Here is a 20,021-nt window from a genome sequence, read left to right on the forward strand (position 1 = left end):
ACTTATCGCATATTGCTGCTGCGCGCCAGTTTGCGAGAACGATTGCGGGCGATTCCACGAAATCGTTCCGTAAATTTGCTCGCGCTCTCTTACGAACGGCGGTCCTGAGAAAGGCGGAGGACGCGCGCAACGAAACCGAAACTGAGGCGCCGCAAGTTCCGTCCTCCTCCGACGCATGTCGCTACCAACACCGCAAGCGCGCCTCCTTTCCAACAGGCCGCGTCGTCTGCCATCCAGCTGCACGGCAGCATCCAGACTGCGTCTTTGGAGGTTGTGCGAGGCAAATGTTCTGGATCTGACAGCGTAAAAGTGTGTGGTGTTCGAACTCCAGGTACAAATGTGATACTGGTGTTTGTGGCAACGATGCGTTCGAAGACGTCATCCACCTCGTGAACCGTGAACAAAATACTTCGGCCGGCGATGAGCGGCGGACCGCTCGCCGAAAAGTCTCCAAAGCGGCGCTCGAAGAATCGTCGTCCGCTGCATCCTCCAGCATTGCTTAGGGTAAAGACTGAACCTGCGGATGATATAAAGGTGAGTGACCCCGTCCACGAACATCTTCACCAGAGCCACCAAAAAAGGTTGCGTGGAACGAGCTGTCGCTCTGCAATGCATTGACGTGTGTACCAGCCGTTGCGCCACGCCGGATAAACACGTGGGTGCGCATCTGTCCCGAGGCATCGGTATCACTTCTCATTCACCTAAACATTCGCTCCCTTGTTCCATTTCGATTTTACGCTTACTTTACTTTGCGCTTACTTCGTGCATATGCTTAACGAACTGCAGGGACCTGTGCAAGATTTTCCTCACGGGGTGGTGTTCAAATTCTGTGGGGTTGGGGCAGACACACACGAATCCGCGGAATATTGCGCCGAATTTTTACATAAAACATATACGTATCTGATTTTCACCCCGGAGGGTTTTGGCAGAAGCCTTTTTGGCTTTCCGTGTTGAACGGGTGTAGGGGTGTGTACCGCTCAACTTTCGAGCATGCTTTGTGCTTTCTTCTTTTCTGATCCTGTTTTGGGCTTAGAAAGTATGTTTTTCGTGACAACGCGAGAATTCTGAGGGATACTGGAAGTAACTACATGCATCTGGTCACGCAGTTGCTTAACTCGCATAACGATACGTGACGTCTGTTGGATTAAGCGTACAGCCTACTTTTTTTTCACACTGACGTCCAAAGGAACATGCTACATGTTACATTTACATCACATACTAGGTTTACGTGTACTTTTACATCTGGTCCACACTCGAGACACAAATAAACGCAGCGCTTGTGCGCCTCCGCTGGGGAAATTCGACACGCGTGGGCTGTTGTTGGTAGGCATATAAAGTGTTCACGCGTATATTTTACCGCGTACAAAGAAAAAGGAGCGGCGCGGGCTCCTCAAACATCTGTTATGACATCAACTTTGGTGCCGTTCGTTGCGGCTCATCAATCTTTTTGTGTGATTATCCGCACAATGACAGGCAGCGTCGGAAGAGAGGCGATGATGCTTTCGTCCGAGGCAGGTGAGACGGGAAAATGGAATCGTGTCGTCACAATCGATCTTTCGTTTTTCTTCTAAAATGCGGGGCAGTGTTTCTATTTTTCGGTCATGTGTGCAGAATTTTGTGCTTTCCGTCGCTGCTGCACCCCTTGCCGTAGAAACCGCATTTGTGTAAAATTTAGATGGGGCAAGACCTAAATCCAATTAAACCCGTTCGGATGTTATTATTATTGATGTCGTTGAAAAACGTGGCTACTTCGAAGACGTGACGCGCACGGAACATATCCATGTATATACTGCTCGCAGTGTCTAGCATCACGAATTGCACAGTTTTCGTCCAATGAAAAGGACTGGAGCGTTCTCCTTCGGTTACATGTCACCTTCTCGCCTCTTGGCGGTGCTCTGCCCCGTTTTTTAAACTTTTTGAAACAGAACAAGATGGGCCTTTCTGGAAAACCACGTCCTACGACTGTTATTTGTCTCAGTTTCAAATAAGAAAAAATGCCGAAGAGACACGAAAAAAGGGGGTGAACAAACATGACTTGATGATAAGCAATTGTTCTGAGGCTGGAACATACAAAGGGACAAACGTAATACACAAATGGACAAGCAGTTTCAGCAAGTTCAGGAAGTCGTAGTTGAAGCACCCCTTTGCAGTCCGCACCTCGGAGCAGCCTCGTTTGGGACCCTCACGGGCAGTACGCTGTCCTTGCTCTCTTCCTTACCTTGGTTTGTGGTGTCCTGGAAGGCGTAATAAGGCTGGAACCAAAGCTATACCCTCAATCCTTTCCCCGTGTTTTGCTAAGACGCCGCAAGGCACGTATCGCCACACTTCCCCATGAAGTCGTCCCAGGACGCGCCACCATATCAGCATCCAGGCTGTTCGGCAAGAAAACGCCACCAACCTACAATTGGCTCTGTATCACCTGCTTGCTTGTTAAGGTCAGGGTCGGCATATTTCAACTAAATTCGGAGGCAATTATTTCTAATTGATTTGTATATCCCGGACTGTCGCCCGCCGCTGCTACACCATCGTCAGCGGCTTCCGGTTTCTGTTTCGCTGGGCATGGAAGACACCGATTTTAGACAAGGGGGCGGCGGGGACTGGTGTTTTGCGAAGGCGCTATCAGCTTACGCAGCGGCGGCTGCTCGGTGCAACGAGGGGAGCCGAAAAGGGAAGGGGGAAAGTGGAAGGGAAAATGTGACGATTGAGGTGCAGGAGAGGGTGTGCAGTTCCTCTTGCGTCGAATGGTCCCACAGAGTTGCCCACCAGAAAAAAGCATGCGAGCATCTCTCAGTAACCTCCATTGGGATTCCCCAGCACTGTTTCACCAGGATGTTTGACGACGTTACCCGATAACGACGCTCTGCGAAAAAAGTCTACACCAACATCTACATGCAACACAAACATAATCTCAAAATCACTTGCCGGCTGCACATTGTCTCTTTAAAGGAAGAATGCTTGCTTGACACTCTGTGAAAAATTCGGTGACATTGTGTTCGCACTATATCTGACATTGTGCAGTGAGTGTTTCTCGGCGTCGAACGTCTCCCCCTTTCCTTTCCCCCGTTTTCCTTTATGCTTTATCCTGCTGCACCCACTCTACCCCTTTCTTGTTTCCTGTTTTTGGTTGTTTGTTTGTTTGTTCTTCTATTTTTCGTAGCTAACCTTTTTCTTTCTTTCTTTTTTTCACCCACAAACGCGTTTTGGAGTAGCCAGTTCTGACTGGGTCGGGACTAACCTCTCCGTATTTTTCTTTCTTTTTCCAATCCAAAGGAAGAATGAGGCGGTATTTACGGTGTCTCAAAACCCTGTCTCCTCTGTCACACTGTTCATCAGGAATCACCATGCTAAATATTTTCGCTCTACGGTGTCTTATAACGGCGCAATGAAATTTACAAAAAAAATATTCGGAGAAAGAAGCTGCGGACGGCCGACACGATCCACGCGTGACGTCGAAGAGCCCCTGTGCCTTTCTTTATTACGTCACGACGTTCCCTCATTCTCTGATACGCTCTTTCCAAGAGTGGAGGGTGTTTGAAAGATGTGCGGAACAGAGGCTTAGCGCGCGCACTGCCCCTCACTTGCGCCCCTCGTTCTTTCGCAGGAGCTCATTTTATTCGTTGCAGAACACGCCACAGGAAAAAAAGAAACATTTTGGGGGTCACACAGTTTCAGTCAGGCTGGAGTTGACAGAAAAAATCATTAAAAAAAGGGGGAGGGAAGATGAGGGTTAAGAAATATGCGAAGAACAGCAAAAGAAGATGCAAACATTGCGGAAATTTTGAACTGTTGGGAAAACCCGGTGCTTTCATATTTTCTTTCAAAAATAATTTGAAAGAAATTTTCGCTCTCGTACGACCTACGCTCTTAAAAAAAGGGTGTACTTTTAACTCCTTTTTTTGTCACATATATAACACCGTTTTGGATAGTACAATTACGCTCAAAAGGGTGTCTCCTCACTCCCTCAAGGGAGTAGCATAACACATTTCTTCCTACTGGAGAGTAATATTACTCCCCGGCAGGGAGAAGGTGTTATGATGCTCCCTTGAGGGAGTGAGGAGACACCCTTTTGAGCGTAATTGTACTCTCCAAAAGGGTGTTATATATGTGGCAAAAAAAGGAGTTAAAGTACACCTTTTTTTTTAAGAGTGTAGGTAGGGGACATCACAGAATGTATCATAGTGTAGTCTAAACACGCATTTAGTTTGTTTAGCGCACAAATACGTGACATAACAACGTTACATCAATGAACCATTGCGCAAGCCTTTGCTAACTAGAACTAGCAAACGCATAAGGTTCTGTGGAGCCGCAAAATTCGCGGTAATCTTGACTCGCAGATATAGAGAACAACGGTTTCTAATATTCTCTTTTCCCCGAAAACAAAAGAACAAATAAAACTAGAGATAAACACAGTTTTCATTGTTCAGTGGGTAAGATTTAGTACCGGGACGCGCTAAAAACAGAAAAGGAAAAAAGTGGAATAGCTTTTATTTGTTCTAGCTCAAAAATGCACATGTTTTATTACTATTTTGGCCTTGCTTGGGCATTATATTTTCGGATAAGTACATTTTTATTTTAGTCATTGGAAATTTTTGGCAATTTTTTCGACGCCGGCTTATAAATTAAATGTAAGAAACCGGTTCCCCCTCCCCCATTTTTCCTCCTTTTATTCAAGGTCCGCCTATCACTGGTATGCCCCCAATTTGATACTTCTAGAACTCTGCCAGATATTAAATGAGCAACGAAATGACACTAAGTACTGCTGGAAAGTCCGCTTTATTAATCCAGCAGTCTATCAGGGGACACAACGCAAAATATTTTCGTCGAACGGCGTCTGGACGCCCAAATCTATCTTATCTATAAAACTCCCAAAAAAAGCCAGCAATGAGCCGGTCACGTTTGATGACACACCCAAACCTCCTGGAGTGGTGTAATTAGATCAGCGTGACGTAGCATTAGAGTAGAGAGCAGGCAGACACGGTCTCTCATTTTCCACCTAAAATTCATCTGCCGATGACACGGCACGCCATCACTTCAGGCGTACTCTGTACGTCACAGTGTGACGTCAACAACACTCATTCGTGTACGGGCACTCCGAAGGAGTTGAGGATTTCTAGAAGGTGTACACGGGGTGTTTCACCTAAAGCGATAAAAAATTCCAACTGGCGACGTACTCACCGGAGCATTGTGGGTCTTTCGGCAATTACCCGTTCTGGAAACTTTTGCCACCATTCAGGAAGGCTTTGGGCAATTTTTAATTGTGGGAAATTTATATTTTTCAATTGAACTTGGAAAATTGCCAAGCCAAACTTACTTTTTTTTTTTGCAGAAATATGAAGTCCTCTACGGATAACCACAGTCCCAACAAAGACTATGCACAGTATTGCAACAGAAATAGTCGAAACAAATTTGTAGAAATTGCGCTTTAGCCGTGCCTGCTTGAATTTCGCAAAGAAGCGCGCCCGAAATGTGCGTCTAGAGGAGGAAATGAACCCGCCTTGATTTGTTTTGCCTTCTTTGTGATAAGACGCTTGTAACTACCATCAAGGTCAAAGCGGGAGAAAGAAAGGTAAAACTAGAAGCCGGAGCACTTCCTCCTCTCCTCGCACCTTCCGTACGCTCTTCTTTGCGACATCAAGCGGGCGCGGCTAATTTTTTTTCGACAATTTCAGTTGCAATACTGAGCATAATTTTCGTTGGGGCTGTGGTTATCCGTGCAAGACTTCATATTTCCGTAAAAAAAAGAGAAAGAAACTGAAGTTCGCTTGGGAATTTTCGAAGTTGAATTGAAAAAAAAATTCTCAATTAAAAATTGTCCAAAGCCTTCCTGAATGTCGGCAAAAGTTCCCAGATGGTAATTGCCGGAAGTCCCATAATCCTCCGGCGAGTACGTCGCCATTTAGAATTTTTTATCACTTTAGGTGAAACACCCTGTATGTCAAATACCTCGTGCTCGCTCATACCAGCTCTAGGATAATCGTTCTTTCGCGCGATAGCGTGTTATCCGTTGCACAGTCCACCCCAGAAAAAAAAAAAAAAAAAAGAGACAAATTTACGGGCGTGCATATCACTGCTGTTTTAAGTTGTCCAATGACTAACAGTTACTTGCTGCAACCCAACTATTATGTCGTCGTCTCTTATACGGTCTATGTCACAATTTTTTTTCTCGTTTTTCTCATTGTCACATTTTTGGGACCGGCCTTGGTGGAGCACTTAGCATGTGCACCTTTGGCTTCGATCCCCGCCGAGAGCGCCAGCATCTTGGCGGCAGGTTACAAGTTGCTCAGACACGCCTTCTTCAGCGAGAGACGCTGAAAACGCTCTGCTGAGCTTTCAGCACACTTTAAATAACTTTCAAAGGCAGGCAAGATTATTCCGCACACCCACCACTGTGACGTCGCTCATGATCACAATTGTTTCGCGACGTAAAGCCACGAATTGTCATTATTGTTGTCATCATCATTATTTTTCATTTCTGTTCTGATGGAAGAGGTATTCCTGAACACGCAACCACGTTTTACTTCCGGAAAGCGAACGGTTTTCTTGCGCAAGAATAGGAAGTTTTATACCGTGTATTCACACGAGCGACATCCTCACGGAATATTCTAGTGGAAGAAAAAGCGAAAACACTGCTCACAGAGCCGAAGTTCCGTCCCGTGTTATGTTGAGCATTCACGCCGTGCGGAATATGGTGAGTGGCGTACTTCGCATTTAGCAGACGACACTTAGCAGACGACACCGCCAGCGTGTTTTCCTGTCGTCTGCTACGGAATATCTTGTGGCCGTGTAGCAGGATATTCCCCTCGGTTAGCAGTATATGTGAAGACACGACGTTGAGCGCTCGCGCTCACGTCACAGCAGAAAGCTATGACGCAATCCGCTTCTGGGGGAATGTGGCTCGTGTGAATACACGGATAGTGGACCGTGTCACTCAAACGGTTCGCGAAAGGTTTTCCCGTTACCCTATACCAGATCATAAGGTTCTTCCCATTTTTCATCTACAATAACGTCCGCGAAACGTTTTCGCTGAGACGTTTTCGCGAACGGTATCGCAGGTGAACTTCATAATCCCTCGCGATAACTAATAAGTTGCGCTGTCTCGGCGATGATCGTAAGGGTACATTTATGCTGCAGCATCGCTGCTGGCACATGGCACATCGCTGTTTGGCGATGACGAAACAAACACATGTATCTCTGTGGGCGCGTTCATGCTGCAGCATCGCTGCTTGCCAAAGGCACGCCATTATCATCGCCACAACAATGCTGCCAAACATGTTTGAACATGCCCGGGGACTACCTGACTTCTGGCGATGACAGGTCAAACACAGAGCTTTCTGTTGGTGCATTTACCCTGCAGCCTGGCTGCTCGCTCATCCTCGCCGCTGCTTGCCGCTCTGCTCGCTGCACCTAGGAATGTAAACATGTTTGTCTTCCTGGTATCATTGATGACTGGCGTCTTGAAATCCGACCTGCGATTGGTTGTGATGAAGTCGGTTTCCTCCTTCCCACTTTTCCTCGTTTCCATCCTTCCACAGTGAACGCTGCTAGGCGACTGATATAGCGAAAGCGAGCAGCATCTTGAGCAATCTGCAGGGTAAACGCACCCTAGCGGTTATGCGAGCAGCGATGTGCTTGAAGCTGCAGCGAGCAGCGAGCAGCGATGCTGTAGCATAAATGTACCCTAAGACACGATTGGTTGCAGGAATTCGCGCTCGCGTCCCAGATGCCATGGTATTCGACAGTTTCAGCGGATCGTACTTTGTCGCCTTGCGTACGCTACGATAAGACGCTACTTGTTCAGCGTCCGAATGCACAAAGCCACGTTTTAGTGTACCTGGCTGCCCCCGCAATGTCTTCCGGCGAACGCTTTCGACACAAGAGTGACCAAGCTGTTGTCCGCAACCGAGTCCCACGACTTGAACAGCCGAAGTGTAACAACTGACAAGACGCTACTAAACGAGCATACTTTATTTTCGTAATATTTCGTGTCAACTTGTACTTTTAGTATATTTTGCTTTTGGATGTCGAACTCTGAACAGGTCGAGGAATCGCCGGTGCTATAGCCAGGAAAAGCTGCTCCCGCAAAAGCTTCTTGTGTATACATACGCTCTCCTAGAAAACTGTGCACTCTCGGAAACTCTTCTTGCGCAAGGTACTACTGCTCCATGACGAAAACCCGAGACTGGGAAAAAGACGAAAAACAGACGACACAACACAAAGTCTCAAAGCTCGTTTGCTTTTTAACCATTTTATCTGTACTACTGCGCATTCGTAATAATGGGAACGCTATCTAGCGTGCGCAAAGCGATAGCGTATGATTCACTAAAACTGTGACTGACTGGTAGTGACCACAGACATATGTTGCTTCATTGCCGCTGATGCCGACACGTTCGGGGATCAGCTACAATGGGACAGTGTGCGCTGCAACAGCTGCCTTCTTATAAACCTGCAGGATGTTAAAGGACATCAGGTCTCAGGGAGCCGCGTATCCCCAAGTTGGCCACACACTGGAGCGCACTGGGTCTTGAGTCCGTTAAAACGACCCACGATTGAGTAGGGCTGGCTGATATCTTTCGCACTGCAAAGAGAATGGCGTAGAGCTCGGCACACGTAGATGATGTTCTGTGCGAAAGATGGCAACCACAGGAGACTGACTGAGATAAAATAACAAACGCTGAGGACGAGCCATCCCGAATAGATGACTCTTCGTGAAAACCGACGTCGACGTCGACGTCGTCGTCGTTTAATGTTGTTATGGCTGGTCTTCGGGGTTGCGTCTGGAGGAAAGTGGCTATTTCCGTCTATGCTGATGACATTTGTCTCTGGACCAGCGACAAATCTCGACGGAAAAGACAGCCCACGCGTAAATTGGGTATTTCCGCAAATCCGCGGTGCTTGCATACGTAGGGGGAAAAAGCCAACGTACTGGTTGAAAGTGTTACGTGCTTTTGCTTCTGAGTATACAATCTGTTCACAAACGTAGTTCACCAATAATAGCAGTGAACTGCGCAGCAACGCAACAGATGACGCACTGTGGCACGTCATTTCGGATTCACTAAAGAACACCTTATTGCGATTGCACCAGTGGCTTCGCCCATTGGGTGGTTCTGAGGGTCGTGACGAAGACTGGGAGATGGTGGGTTCGAATCCTACCACCAGCTGTGCTGTTTAAGGTTTCCCCTGGGCTTTCCGGCAGGTTTTCCATGCAGAAGTACCCTTGTAGTCGGTTCAAGACGCGTGCTAACCCCCCTGTCGACCAGCTGCATGGCCGAGTGGGCTAAGGCGTCCGCTCGTTGGTGGTAACCAAGGTCGTGCTGTAGACTGGGAGGTGGTGGGTTCGAATCCTACCGCCGGCTGTGCTGTCTGAGGTTTTCCCTGGGTTTTCCGAAGACGTTCCAGACGAATGTCGGCACAGTTCCCCCTGAAGTCGGCCCAGGACGCATACTAACCCCACTGTCCCCCACTCCTTCCTGCTATCCTCTCTCCGTCTGTCCACATCTGTACGTCGCTCATAGCCACTGTTGCTTCGCGGCGCTAACACCCAATCAAAAAAAAAAAAAAAAAAAAATAACCCCCCTGTCCTCCTCTACTTCCTGCTGTCCTGTCTCCATCTGTCCACATCTGTTGTGCGCTGCTCATAGCCACAGTTGCTTCGCGGCGCTAATACGGCACAATAAAAGAAACGATTGATTGATTGATTGATTATTTAAAAGAAAACCAGGGATAAAAAAAGAAACGAATTGCGGCAGTGCATCTAGGAAACATCGACAAAAATGCTATATACGGAGAAGCCACAAGGCGCAGGGTACTTCATGAAGCAGGACGATGGAGAATAGTGCGCGCATCTCGGAGGCTGCGGCCACCGTTTATCAGCTGGTATTTAACGAAAGATACGATTCGATTCCCCACGAATCAAGCAAGACATCGCGCGGATATGCGCGCGGATCCGTGCATGGAACCGCATCCGCACACAGCTCTCGCTACAGCCTACAATCTTGAGCGTGCTACGTGATGACGTCTTCTTTTCGCGAGTGTAACGACAGTGCGTGTGTGATACCCGGATGCACAGCTGGACCGGAACAGAATGAAGCCCCGAGGCAGGAAAACGTGCCCCGTGGGTCGTCAGGTTTCAGTCGCTGTCATTCACGTGTGCCTCGAAAAAGAGGGGACACGAGACCGCTAGATAAACGGTCCAGAAACGGACGCTTCTAAACAGTTTCCCCCGAAAGGCCAGAAATAGCGCTAGGATTACTCAGTTGCTGCTGCGAGGGTTGTCTGTCCGCTATGGGGCCATGGACGAATGTTTACTTCGTTTGCGTAAGGATCACGCTGGTTGGGAGTACTGTCATGGAGTAACATCAGGAGGCCGGTCAAGCTGCCGTCTTGGTTTGAATGCGCCGTACTGCATTGCTCGGTGGGGTCTAGTATGCAATTACTAGGTGGGTAGCATTAACAGCGAGAAAATAAGGAAGAGCAGCGTGTTACGCGAGAGGTAGAAGATAACAACTATCGAGGAAGAAAAGAGAGCTCAAGGTCGCACGCTCGCTCTCCATCGAGGATGATGGCATCGGGTGCATGTGTGCGCGGTGTGTGTGTGGAGGAGAGGGGGGGGGGAGTAAACATTGCTTGCAGTGCCCTGTGCCAGAGATAGACAAACTAAACCTGCACGCGAAATATTGCACGTACATATAAAAAGAAAAGACATATGGCAAAACAGTCTGGATAAATTCGCGACTAACTATTTACCTGTTAATTTTATACACGCCCTTCGGCACCGCTTCCGGTGTGTCACCAAAATGACATCCGGTTTCGCAAGCAAACACTCTCTGCGTCAACCACTGTGCCGATTGATGCAGTTATCCCTTCTGCTTTGAGGAGAGAGAGAGGCCCGTATACGCCTTTTTGTGGCAATTCAGATTGCCACAAAGAGGCGTACGCCTCCCATTTTCAACAAATCAGGAAAGTGAAAGATACTATTCTGCATGGTGGCTGGTTCCGAGCGTCCTTAGTCGCTGAAGGACCGGAAGCCTTCGTGGCACCGGAAGTTGTGACGGGGCCTGTTTATGTTTACCTGATAATGTTACCTGCGTTTTCACCGCCGCGACGTTGATGTCAATATCCTCAGGTTTATGCTCTCCATGAAATCAAACGACCGATTCGATGCAAAAGGAGCTGATTGTGTTTCATAATCTCTGAGAACAATCCTTAGTCATCCTTATCGCGGCCACGCAAACTTGTGACGTCCGCTGATTTGCAGTTGTTGTCGCTTACATCACCGTGAAACTGAACCCGGATGCGAACATGGCGTACTTAGCACCCTGAAATTGAGGGACAACGGAAGAGAGAGAGAGAGAGAGAGAAAAGACTGCAATAACATTCAGCTGTGTTTGAGATTCTTGTTCGTTTGTGTCGTTTTCCTGTTCCCTCAATGTCGTGGTTCTAAGTATGGATATGCAGCAGTACCAGCTGTCCTGCTTTCTCGCCGCCCTCTGCGAACAAGTCGTTCGTTTTTCTTGCCTATCTCAATGAGTACGACACTCTTCTGAACGCAATTTTGCACTTGGCATCCGCACGAGACTTACGTTTGAGTACAATTCTAATCTGAAAAGCTACGGGGGGGAACGAAGAAAAGGCGCAACCAACTGCCTACGAAAGAAGGAAACGAGGATACCTTTGGGACATGAACTATCCTGTGGGTCAGATCCCTTCAGGCTAGAGATGCGAAGTCCCGGAAAAAACCCGGAAATTTAGAAAAAAAAAGTTTTGCCTCGTCTCCGGAAAAATTGCCCAAAATTTCCAGGCGACAAAACTAAAAAATGTAAATTTTCGTGCCTTCGATACGTCCCAACACGCCAACAGTGCCTTAGGTGCCTATAATCCGCCAACAGCCACCAACTTAGACGTCCGTCTGGCTGCTCCAAGCGATCGCCATCGCATTCACATAATGTCGGAGTGGTCGGGTTGTTCCAATTACCCATCGCTGAGTAGACAGCAGTCTCATGGCATGCTCTGCTCTTCATTTATGCCTAGAGAGTGAACACTACTAAAGTTTCTAGCTCATTGTATATGCTGTGGCTTGGCTGGCAATGCTTCGACTCAGCAGTAACCACGTTTGTTTCAATTTTTTTCCAATTTTCGGAAAAAAAAACCGAAAAGGACTTCTTTTTTTTTTTTTGGCGATTCAAAATTTCTGGAAATTTCGCATCTCTACTTCAGGCATACCGTGCTGAGAAACGCGATGGTCGCGAATACCCAGAGCCTCCATTCAACGAGAGGACAACCATCCTAAACATCTACATGCAGCAAAGGTCGACGGCAGAAGTTCTTGTGAACAACTCTCCTTTGCCCATTCATCTTGTAGCACCGAGCGCTCAACATTAAAAAACAAGTAGCCACAGTCGCGCAGGCAAATAATTCGATCAAATCTGAATTGGGTGAAAAAGAAATGTAGGCGCTCCGTTGATATTCCGAGCAAACTTTCCGTACGCAGAATGAATTTTGGTGTCTACCATATACGGCAGCTATCCGGCAGTAAGAAGTGAAAAAGATCGAATGTGAGATCAAAGTATTTTGTAAAAGCACCACGGGGCAAAACACATGACCGTGTGTTTTCTTCCCCGCATAACGAAAGAGGCAACAGGCTGGTACAATGCGATGCCGGAACCAACAATGATGCGGTGACCAAGCGTTGATCTATTGAGAAATCATCTTGTGCATCTTTGTTCATAGATTGCGCGCTGTTCTTCGACGCGGGTTATTTAATAGGTGTTTTCATGTTAGTATTCTGCGCAATATAATATTAATGATAATAATAAGTATAATAATAATAATAACAACACGAACAACTCTGTCGATAACTGTGCGCTGGCGCGTTTGATTTCAGAACCAAACGAATTTACTCAGGTATTATATTTTATCTATTAATCATTTCGATGCTCTTTTATTGTCCGCACGTGGAACAGCAAGTGCTACCTCGCGAGAACACAACAGCAGTTCCGTTAAGAGGCATTCTGCTTTTAAAAAGGCAAGAAACTTTGAGACAAAGTGAAAATTTTAAATTTTGAAAACAAAAATTGAATAAAAACTGAAAATTTGAAAAAATAAAGAAAATAGAGGGTTTTAGTGCATCGTACGCTATCGCTTTTGCGTACGTAAGGGTTATAGCGTTGGTGGTCCTGCGCACGCGCAAAACATAGAGAGAGCTTCGCGCATTGCGCAGAACCACCACGCTATCCCTTACGTCCCCAAAGGCGATAGCGCACGATGCTCTAAAATTCACTATTGACGTGACCCGACAAAATCTGCTCCACACGCACACAGGCATTTTGCGAGCAAGCACTCCTCGACATCGAAACAAAAGACACTATAAAGGCACAGGAAACGTATCATTTATAGTCGTATTATACGCTCCTACACACAGTCCTTGACGAGAAATGCTGGCTTTATAGCTTCCTGACTATAGTGCTCGGCAGCCTTGCGTACGTGCATGCGTGCTGGAGGAGGGGGGGGAGGGGGGAGGGGCGTGTCGTCGGTGGCGGTAATTGCAGCTCCCCTACTGCCGTCCGTTATTTGTCTCTCACAGCCCAGATACCTAGACCTAGTGTCCATCAATGTGGCTGTTTCTGCTCACGTCGGTATTTCGGGCGATGGACTCGATCAAAAAAAGAAAAAATGAAAAATGAAGAAGGCAGGAAAAGATTTGGTCGCAAGGCGAGTTTCTCAGCGGCTTCAGTTTATGTTGTTGATGTTTCTCTCCAGACGTGCTGCAACTAGTCGCGAAAATGTGGATTTTTTTTTTTGAAAAAAGGCAAAATATCGATATTCGTACCGATATATCAATATTGATTTTTTCCTGGATACTCGTGCGCGTAGAACAGCGCCTGCACGATGCAATGCATGGATTGTACATACAGGGTGTTTATTTTTACCCTTTATGGAATTTTTATTTTAAAAAATATGAGAGCTACACAGTTGCTGTTTTGCAGTAGAGTTATACGGCCAGGCGGACATCCTCTCGAAGAAAGTATGCAACTACAAGATGACTAATTACCTAAAATTCATTAATTAGGTGATTTCGGGAAAAGCGAGGGAGCAGAATGAGAGACTATCCTCGTTGAAAGCCATTCCACGTCTAACGCACATGTGTTAAAATATCCGTCTTCGAATTTTGATATGCAAATGAGCCGAAACCGAAACTGCGGCGACCGGCAACGCAAGGAGCACAGCGCTGATTTCACGTCAGAGGGTCACGTGATTTGGAGCGATGGAAATGATTGGAGTAGGCGCCGATCTACTGGCAAGATGAACCGCTTTTCGGGAGGTCATGACTGGGAGGTACCCGGGTTCGAATCCCAGTGCCCGCTGTGCTGTCTGGGGTTTTTCCTGGGTTTTCCTCAGACGCTTTCAGACATATGTCGGCACAGTTCCCTTAGAAGTCGGCCCAGGACGCACATTCCCCCAGGGCGTGAGTCGTGACGTTGCCCACATACGTGAGGCCGACAACGGCAAGCCCTGTCACCACCACCACCACCACCGCTTTTCGCTCCAGATATAAGCCTCCGTCGACGTAGATGATGCGCTCTTGAGGCGCGCTTTTTCAGTTTTGATTCATTTGCATACCAAATTCAGCGATGGATATTTCAGCTCACGCGCTGTGTTTTTCTGGATTTTTAAAAGATCGAATGGCTTTCAACGAGGTTTGTCTGCCGTTTTTCCTCTCTCGCGTTTGTCCAAAAGTTCCTAATTGAAGAATTAATTAATGGATTTGAGGTAATTAGTCATCTTGGCAGTCATATACTCTCTTCCAGGGGATGTTCGCCAGGCCATATAACTCGATTACAAAAACGACATCTGCGCTGCTCACATAGCTTTTTTTTAAATAAAAATTATGTAAAGCATAAAAATAAACAACCTGTATATCGTGCCCATATGTGAGCCCACCAACGCTCTGCCCTCAAAGTTCTTTTGGCCTTTTTTGGACACCATGGGACTTGGATCCTTATTGTGAAGGCGCTCATTATTTTATTCCCCACATAACCACCAGCAATGGGAAACTCCCTATTCATCATCTCGAAATGAAGTTGTTGTCGTATCCTGTAAGATTACATTGCTTAACTAATGAAACAGCCTATGAGAAAATGGCACTTAAAATATTTTCCCTGAACGGTGTCTTATCACCGCCCAAGTGGATTCACAAAGACGGCAAAACAGAAAAAAAGAAAGAAAAATATCATTGTGCGGAGCTGTGTGGCACTTGAGTCACTGACCAATATGCTGCGGTAAGGAATACACTTGATCGGCTATCCCATCGCGTCATTGTCCTCGTGACGTCACGAATGACGTTAACTACACTCATTCTCTTTCGAGCTTTCTGAAGGAGCTTGGCGAGTTTCCAGAACGATGTCCCGCATCAAAGACCTCCTTGTAGCTGTCCATGAAGAACGCTCGTTGTTTCTGGCGTAGTAGCTGGGGGGATGAAACGTAGATGGACGAAGATAACACTTAAGTCGTCGAAAGCCACGAGTGCGTTCGTCTCCGTGAATACGAGCGTGACTTGCAACAGTGTAAAGGCCCGTTCCGACATACAGCGCTTTGCTCCACAGCGCTGCACCACAGCACTGCAAAATAGCGCTGTATCACCACTGTGGGGTTCGCACTTGCAGCGCTTGTCCCAGCGCTGTACTTGGTGATCTCACGTGATCGTACCGTCACGTGAACGCGGCGCCGCGTTCTCATTGGTTCAGGGAGCCTATCGCTGGGAGACAGCGATGGGAAAGTTCACCGAAGCTCAACTTCGCCAAGCGCTGTTTTCCATCGAGTCGCGTTCGGGAGAGGAGGGAAAAACAGCGCCGTTTTCCAGTGCTCTGGAGCAAAGCGCTGTATGTCGGAACGTGCCTTTAGAGTGTAAGTACGTGTCGCTGTGTATACTAGCGCGGTTTGTTGACAAAAGTAACTGGTTCTTCCTGCAACGGAACAACAACAACAATAAATGAGGAAGTGATGATGACATGGGATGTTCCCCGTGGTAGCCACATGACCGTACCCCACTTCACAGTGGTTAACATGAGATGATGAATTATGGTGAGATTGAAGCGACGACAGGTCGGAGTTCTGTTTATAGCTCTTCGAGGAGTCCAGTGGCTTGCATGAAATCAAAAAGGGAGCGAAAAGCCCGGCACTGATGCGCAGGGGAGCTCCATGGACCAAGTACTTTGGACAGGCTGAATGGTCTATGGTCGAGGAGTTCAAGTTGGCGTCGAAGTACCCGGCGTTCACACGTGTACCGCTCACAGTCATAAAATAACCTCTGGGACGTAGGACATCGTCCAGCGTGCAATTCATGCAGTGTCAAAGATATTTTTCCCGCACCACAGCATATGCACAGCAACGGAGCAGGATGCGTTCGATAGTTTCGATTTGCTGACAGTGTCAATACGGTTTGTGTTGTCCAGAGAGTCAATATTGAATAATAGTGATTTAGTGAAAACGCTTCCTGTTCGCAACCTGAAGAGCAGGGTTTGTGTACTGCGGGAAAGACCTTTCAACGGGAGATCAAGTCGATGGTTTTGCAAGATGTCCGGGATCTCATGGTGCTGTGTTAGTATACGATCTCATTGAGAACAAATTTTCTGTGTCTTTCTCCCGGCGCTAGCAATCTGGGGCTAGTGCTGTGGTGCGCAGCAGATGCCAGTTGATGGGGTGGGTGGGGGGTGGGGGAGGGGGTAATGGCAGGATCGGTTCGCCGTTGTTGGCCGCACAGGAGTGGGCGTCGTCACGACTACAGCCAAAAAAAAAAGAAAGAAAGAAGGACGGATGGATGATAGAGGGTGAATGGTGGAGATGCGTAGAGGGTGCATGAGTTTGTCGGGGAGAGCAAAGTGTTAGATGGTTCGTCGAGCAAGACCTGCCCTTTGCAGAAAGAGAATAAGGTTTCTTGCTTCAGCGGAACGTTGGGCAGAAGAACCACCGGGGTAGAGGATGTCAGCTATAGCGTGCTCGAGGTGGAGCGGGGTTTATGAACTTCCCCGCATAGCACGCTCCTATAGGCTATACACTCTTAAAAATGAACTTCACCACATAGCACGCTCCTAGCCAACCATCACCCCGAATGACAACGTTCTCGCCCCTGATTTGTTGAAAACGGGAGGAGGAGCCTATTTTGTGCCATTATGCACGGCACAAAATAGGCTCCTCCTAACGTTTTCAACAAATCTAGGGCGAAAACGTTGTCATTCGGGATGATGGTTGGCTAGGAGAGTGCTATGTGGTGAAGTTCATTTTTAAGAGTGTAGCCAACCATCATCACGAATGACATCGTCCTCGCACTGATTTCCTGAAAACGAGGGGGAACGCCAGTTTTGTGCCACTGATGCAGTACATAATCGGTACAAAAAAAAGGCGTACGCCCCCTTTTTTAAAACAAATCAGATTAGAGAACGATGTCATACGGGATCATGGTTGGCTATGGGATATATGCTATGCGATGAAGTGCCTACAACGGCAAGCCGGTATTCGTCACCACCACAACGACCACAATTTTTAAGAGTGGAGCACTAAAAGGAACCAGTCAGTTTCGGGACAACATGTGCACAGAAATTAAATTGATTTATTAAATCGTTACCTGTTCATTCCGTGGAATCAGTCTTGGATTTTCCCATGGTTTGATGCCCCTGTAGGGGCCTTTGACGAATCCTAAATAAATGAAATAGATAAATATCATTCAATTCCAAACTACACGATCTTTGGGCATGTCACGGCAAATGAGACATGTCTTTTGACATGTTTTAACCCAGAGTGCCTTCGTGCAGATGCGGGCGGCAGTACAACTCGCACTTGTGTTGTGTGTCCGTGTTCTCTGCGCTTACGACATGAATCAATACCAACTACCCCGTTTCCAGACGTTACAGCAGAGAGTGTCTTAGCTTAAGTTCTCTTTAATTAATTTAATTTTCTTTAATAATAATAATAATAATAAATAAATAAATAATAAATAATAATAACTTTTCTTTAATAAATTTAATTTTCTCTTTGCAATGCCCGATAACATTCCTTAATCGTTGTCGTGCACGTCTAAACTGCGTCTGATAAGATGCAGTTTCTTGTTATTGAACAACTGTCGCGCCACTTTTCAACCGAAACCGGGACTGCTCCCAATTACTATGTGTTTTGTAGATTTACAAAAAAGAGCAGACAAAGAGGTTCCGTTCTTCTTTTCCCAAAATAAGGCTTTTTTTTTCTTTTGGTGTGGTTGTTTGCAGTGATAGGCAAACGAGAGCGCTTCAATTAATGTGCTAAATACTTGCAAAAATATATACTTGATCCCGCCGGTGCTAAATACTTCAAGTAAAGCATGAAGTATTCAGAAATGTACTTGAAGCACTGATTAAAGGGACCATGAAAGGATATTTGACAAGCCCACCATCATTTTTAATTTGTTCCCCTGTACTAAAGCATTCACTCTGTGAAGTATGAAGTTGAAAATGGTTCAAATAGCGAAGATATTCTATATTAACCACGGGCGTGAACGGCAGGGTGCTATACGGCCCGCCTCCGAGGCGAACTGGCTGTGACATCATGCACAGAACATGTTGCCGATTCGTGGATGGGCTTTTGCGAGCAACCTGCAAAATTTGCAAACAAGCTTGCATACTTCGCCATGAAATATGTTTTAATTAGACCTGGAGACAAGATTGTATCTAACGTTGACACAGAATCCTACGAGAAATGTAATATAGCCGTTCACTGTCAATATGGTTACCGGAGCACGTTTTCCTCTTTGAACTTCTTCTTCGTCAAAACATACCTCCGTCGGTGACATTTTACGAGCTGCTGAGTACTGCACTATCCATAGACGCTGTGTGTGTCGCATAATCTCTTCCTCCATTGCTGACAATTTACCTTTCGTCATATTTCAAGGGAATTCGACGGCAGATATACGACGTCGTTGTTGTCCAAACCGAAACCATGCACCCACATGGTCCTGCGGGGTGTGTCCTCCTCGTCGTTCACAGTTGGCTGAGAGAATTGGATGGCGATGACGTAAGCCCGCTTCGAAGGCATATATCCAGCGGTCACACCCTGCTATTTTTGTCTGATAACTGCGCCCCCGTTGTACTGAATACGGTTAAAAGTCGATGTGTGTACGATAGTGAGGGATCATGAGAACGGTTTCCGGCAGAGTACTCGGAATTCGCGAAAATAATTTCATGGTCCCTTTCAGAGACGATCAAATACAGCACGTTGTTTTCTTGCCACGTCTTTATGCTCTTCACATAGGGACTAATATGCACATACATACGTCCAAATGGAACTTCTCATACAAACCACACGCAGACGGTGTATGCATCAGGAAGCGATGCGGTGCCAATTTATCAGCTCCATTTGGCTTGCGAACTGGCGCCCTGCTCTGAACACCACCACAAACACTGTGGTGCCGGCTGCCGTAAAACGAGCTATCAAGGCTCGCTGAAGTATACTTGAAGTCAACACCGGCGTCTACTTTGCGCTTCCCGGGGGACAAGTGGAAAATTTACGCCCCCCTCCCGGTATTCGTGCTCCCGGAAAGGTGCTTTGGCCCCCTGCCACCCCCACCCCCCTTGTAGACGCCGACCCAGCTTGAAGTACTTTAAGTAAAGTAGAAAGTATTATTCAGCAGAATTACTTGAAGTAACGTAAAAGTGCCCAAAAGTATTGCAAGTACAACTCAAGTACCGAGTACTTCAAGTGCTGCCCATCACTGGTATAGTCTGGCACAATTATTACCAAACTTGTTCGGCGTGAAAATATGGGGAAATATCTTTTTTAGACGAAATGAAAGTTTAAGTAGCGTGTCTCTGGTGTTCGTCTTCGTCCTTTGTGTTCGCTGGAAGTGAAAGAAACGAAAGTGCCCTGCAGTCACGGATTTGCAGTTAGCAAAAGTAATTAAGTTACAGACACAAGTACTGCGTCCGAAAATAGTATCGAAGTTACTGGAAGTTATTATAGGTTAGCCCTTTCAGGATGCAACCAATTACCATAGTGAGATT

The 20,021-nt window shown here is 46.8% G+C and overlaps 1 protein-coding gene across 1 annotated transcript in view; it reads left to right on the forward strand.

Annotated features, from left to right (window-relative positions):
* Positions 1-227: 227 nt before the first annotated feature.
* LOC135400237 (sine oculis-binding protein homolog) overlaps positions 228-20,021 on the forward strand; it is a 162,536-nt gene continuing 142,742 nt past the window's right edge. Inside the window, exon 1 of the mRNA XM_064632011.1 lies at positions 228-534. Coding sequence (XP_064488081.1) covers positions 421-534 — 114 coding nt within the window. The 5' untranslated portion in view covers positions 228-420. The remainder of the gene's footprint in view (positions 535-20,021) is intronic.

This window comes from Ornithodoros turicata, chromosome 7 (assembly GCF_037126465.1).
Source record: "Ornithodoros turicata isolate Travis chromosome 7, ASM3712646v1, whole genome shotgun sequence".
NCBI lineage: Eukaryota > Metazoa > Arthropoda > Arachnida > Ixodida > Argasidae > Ornithodoros > Ornithodoros turicata.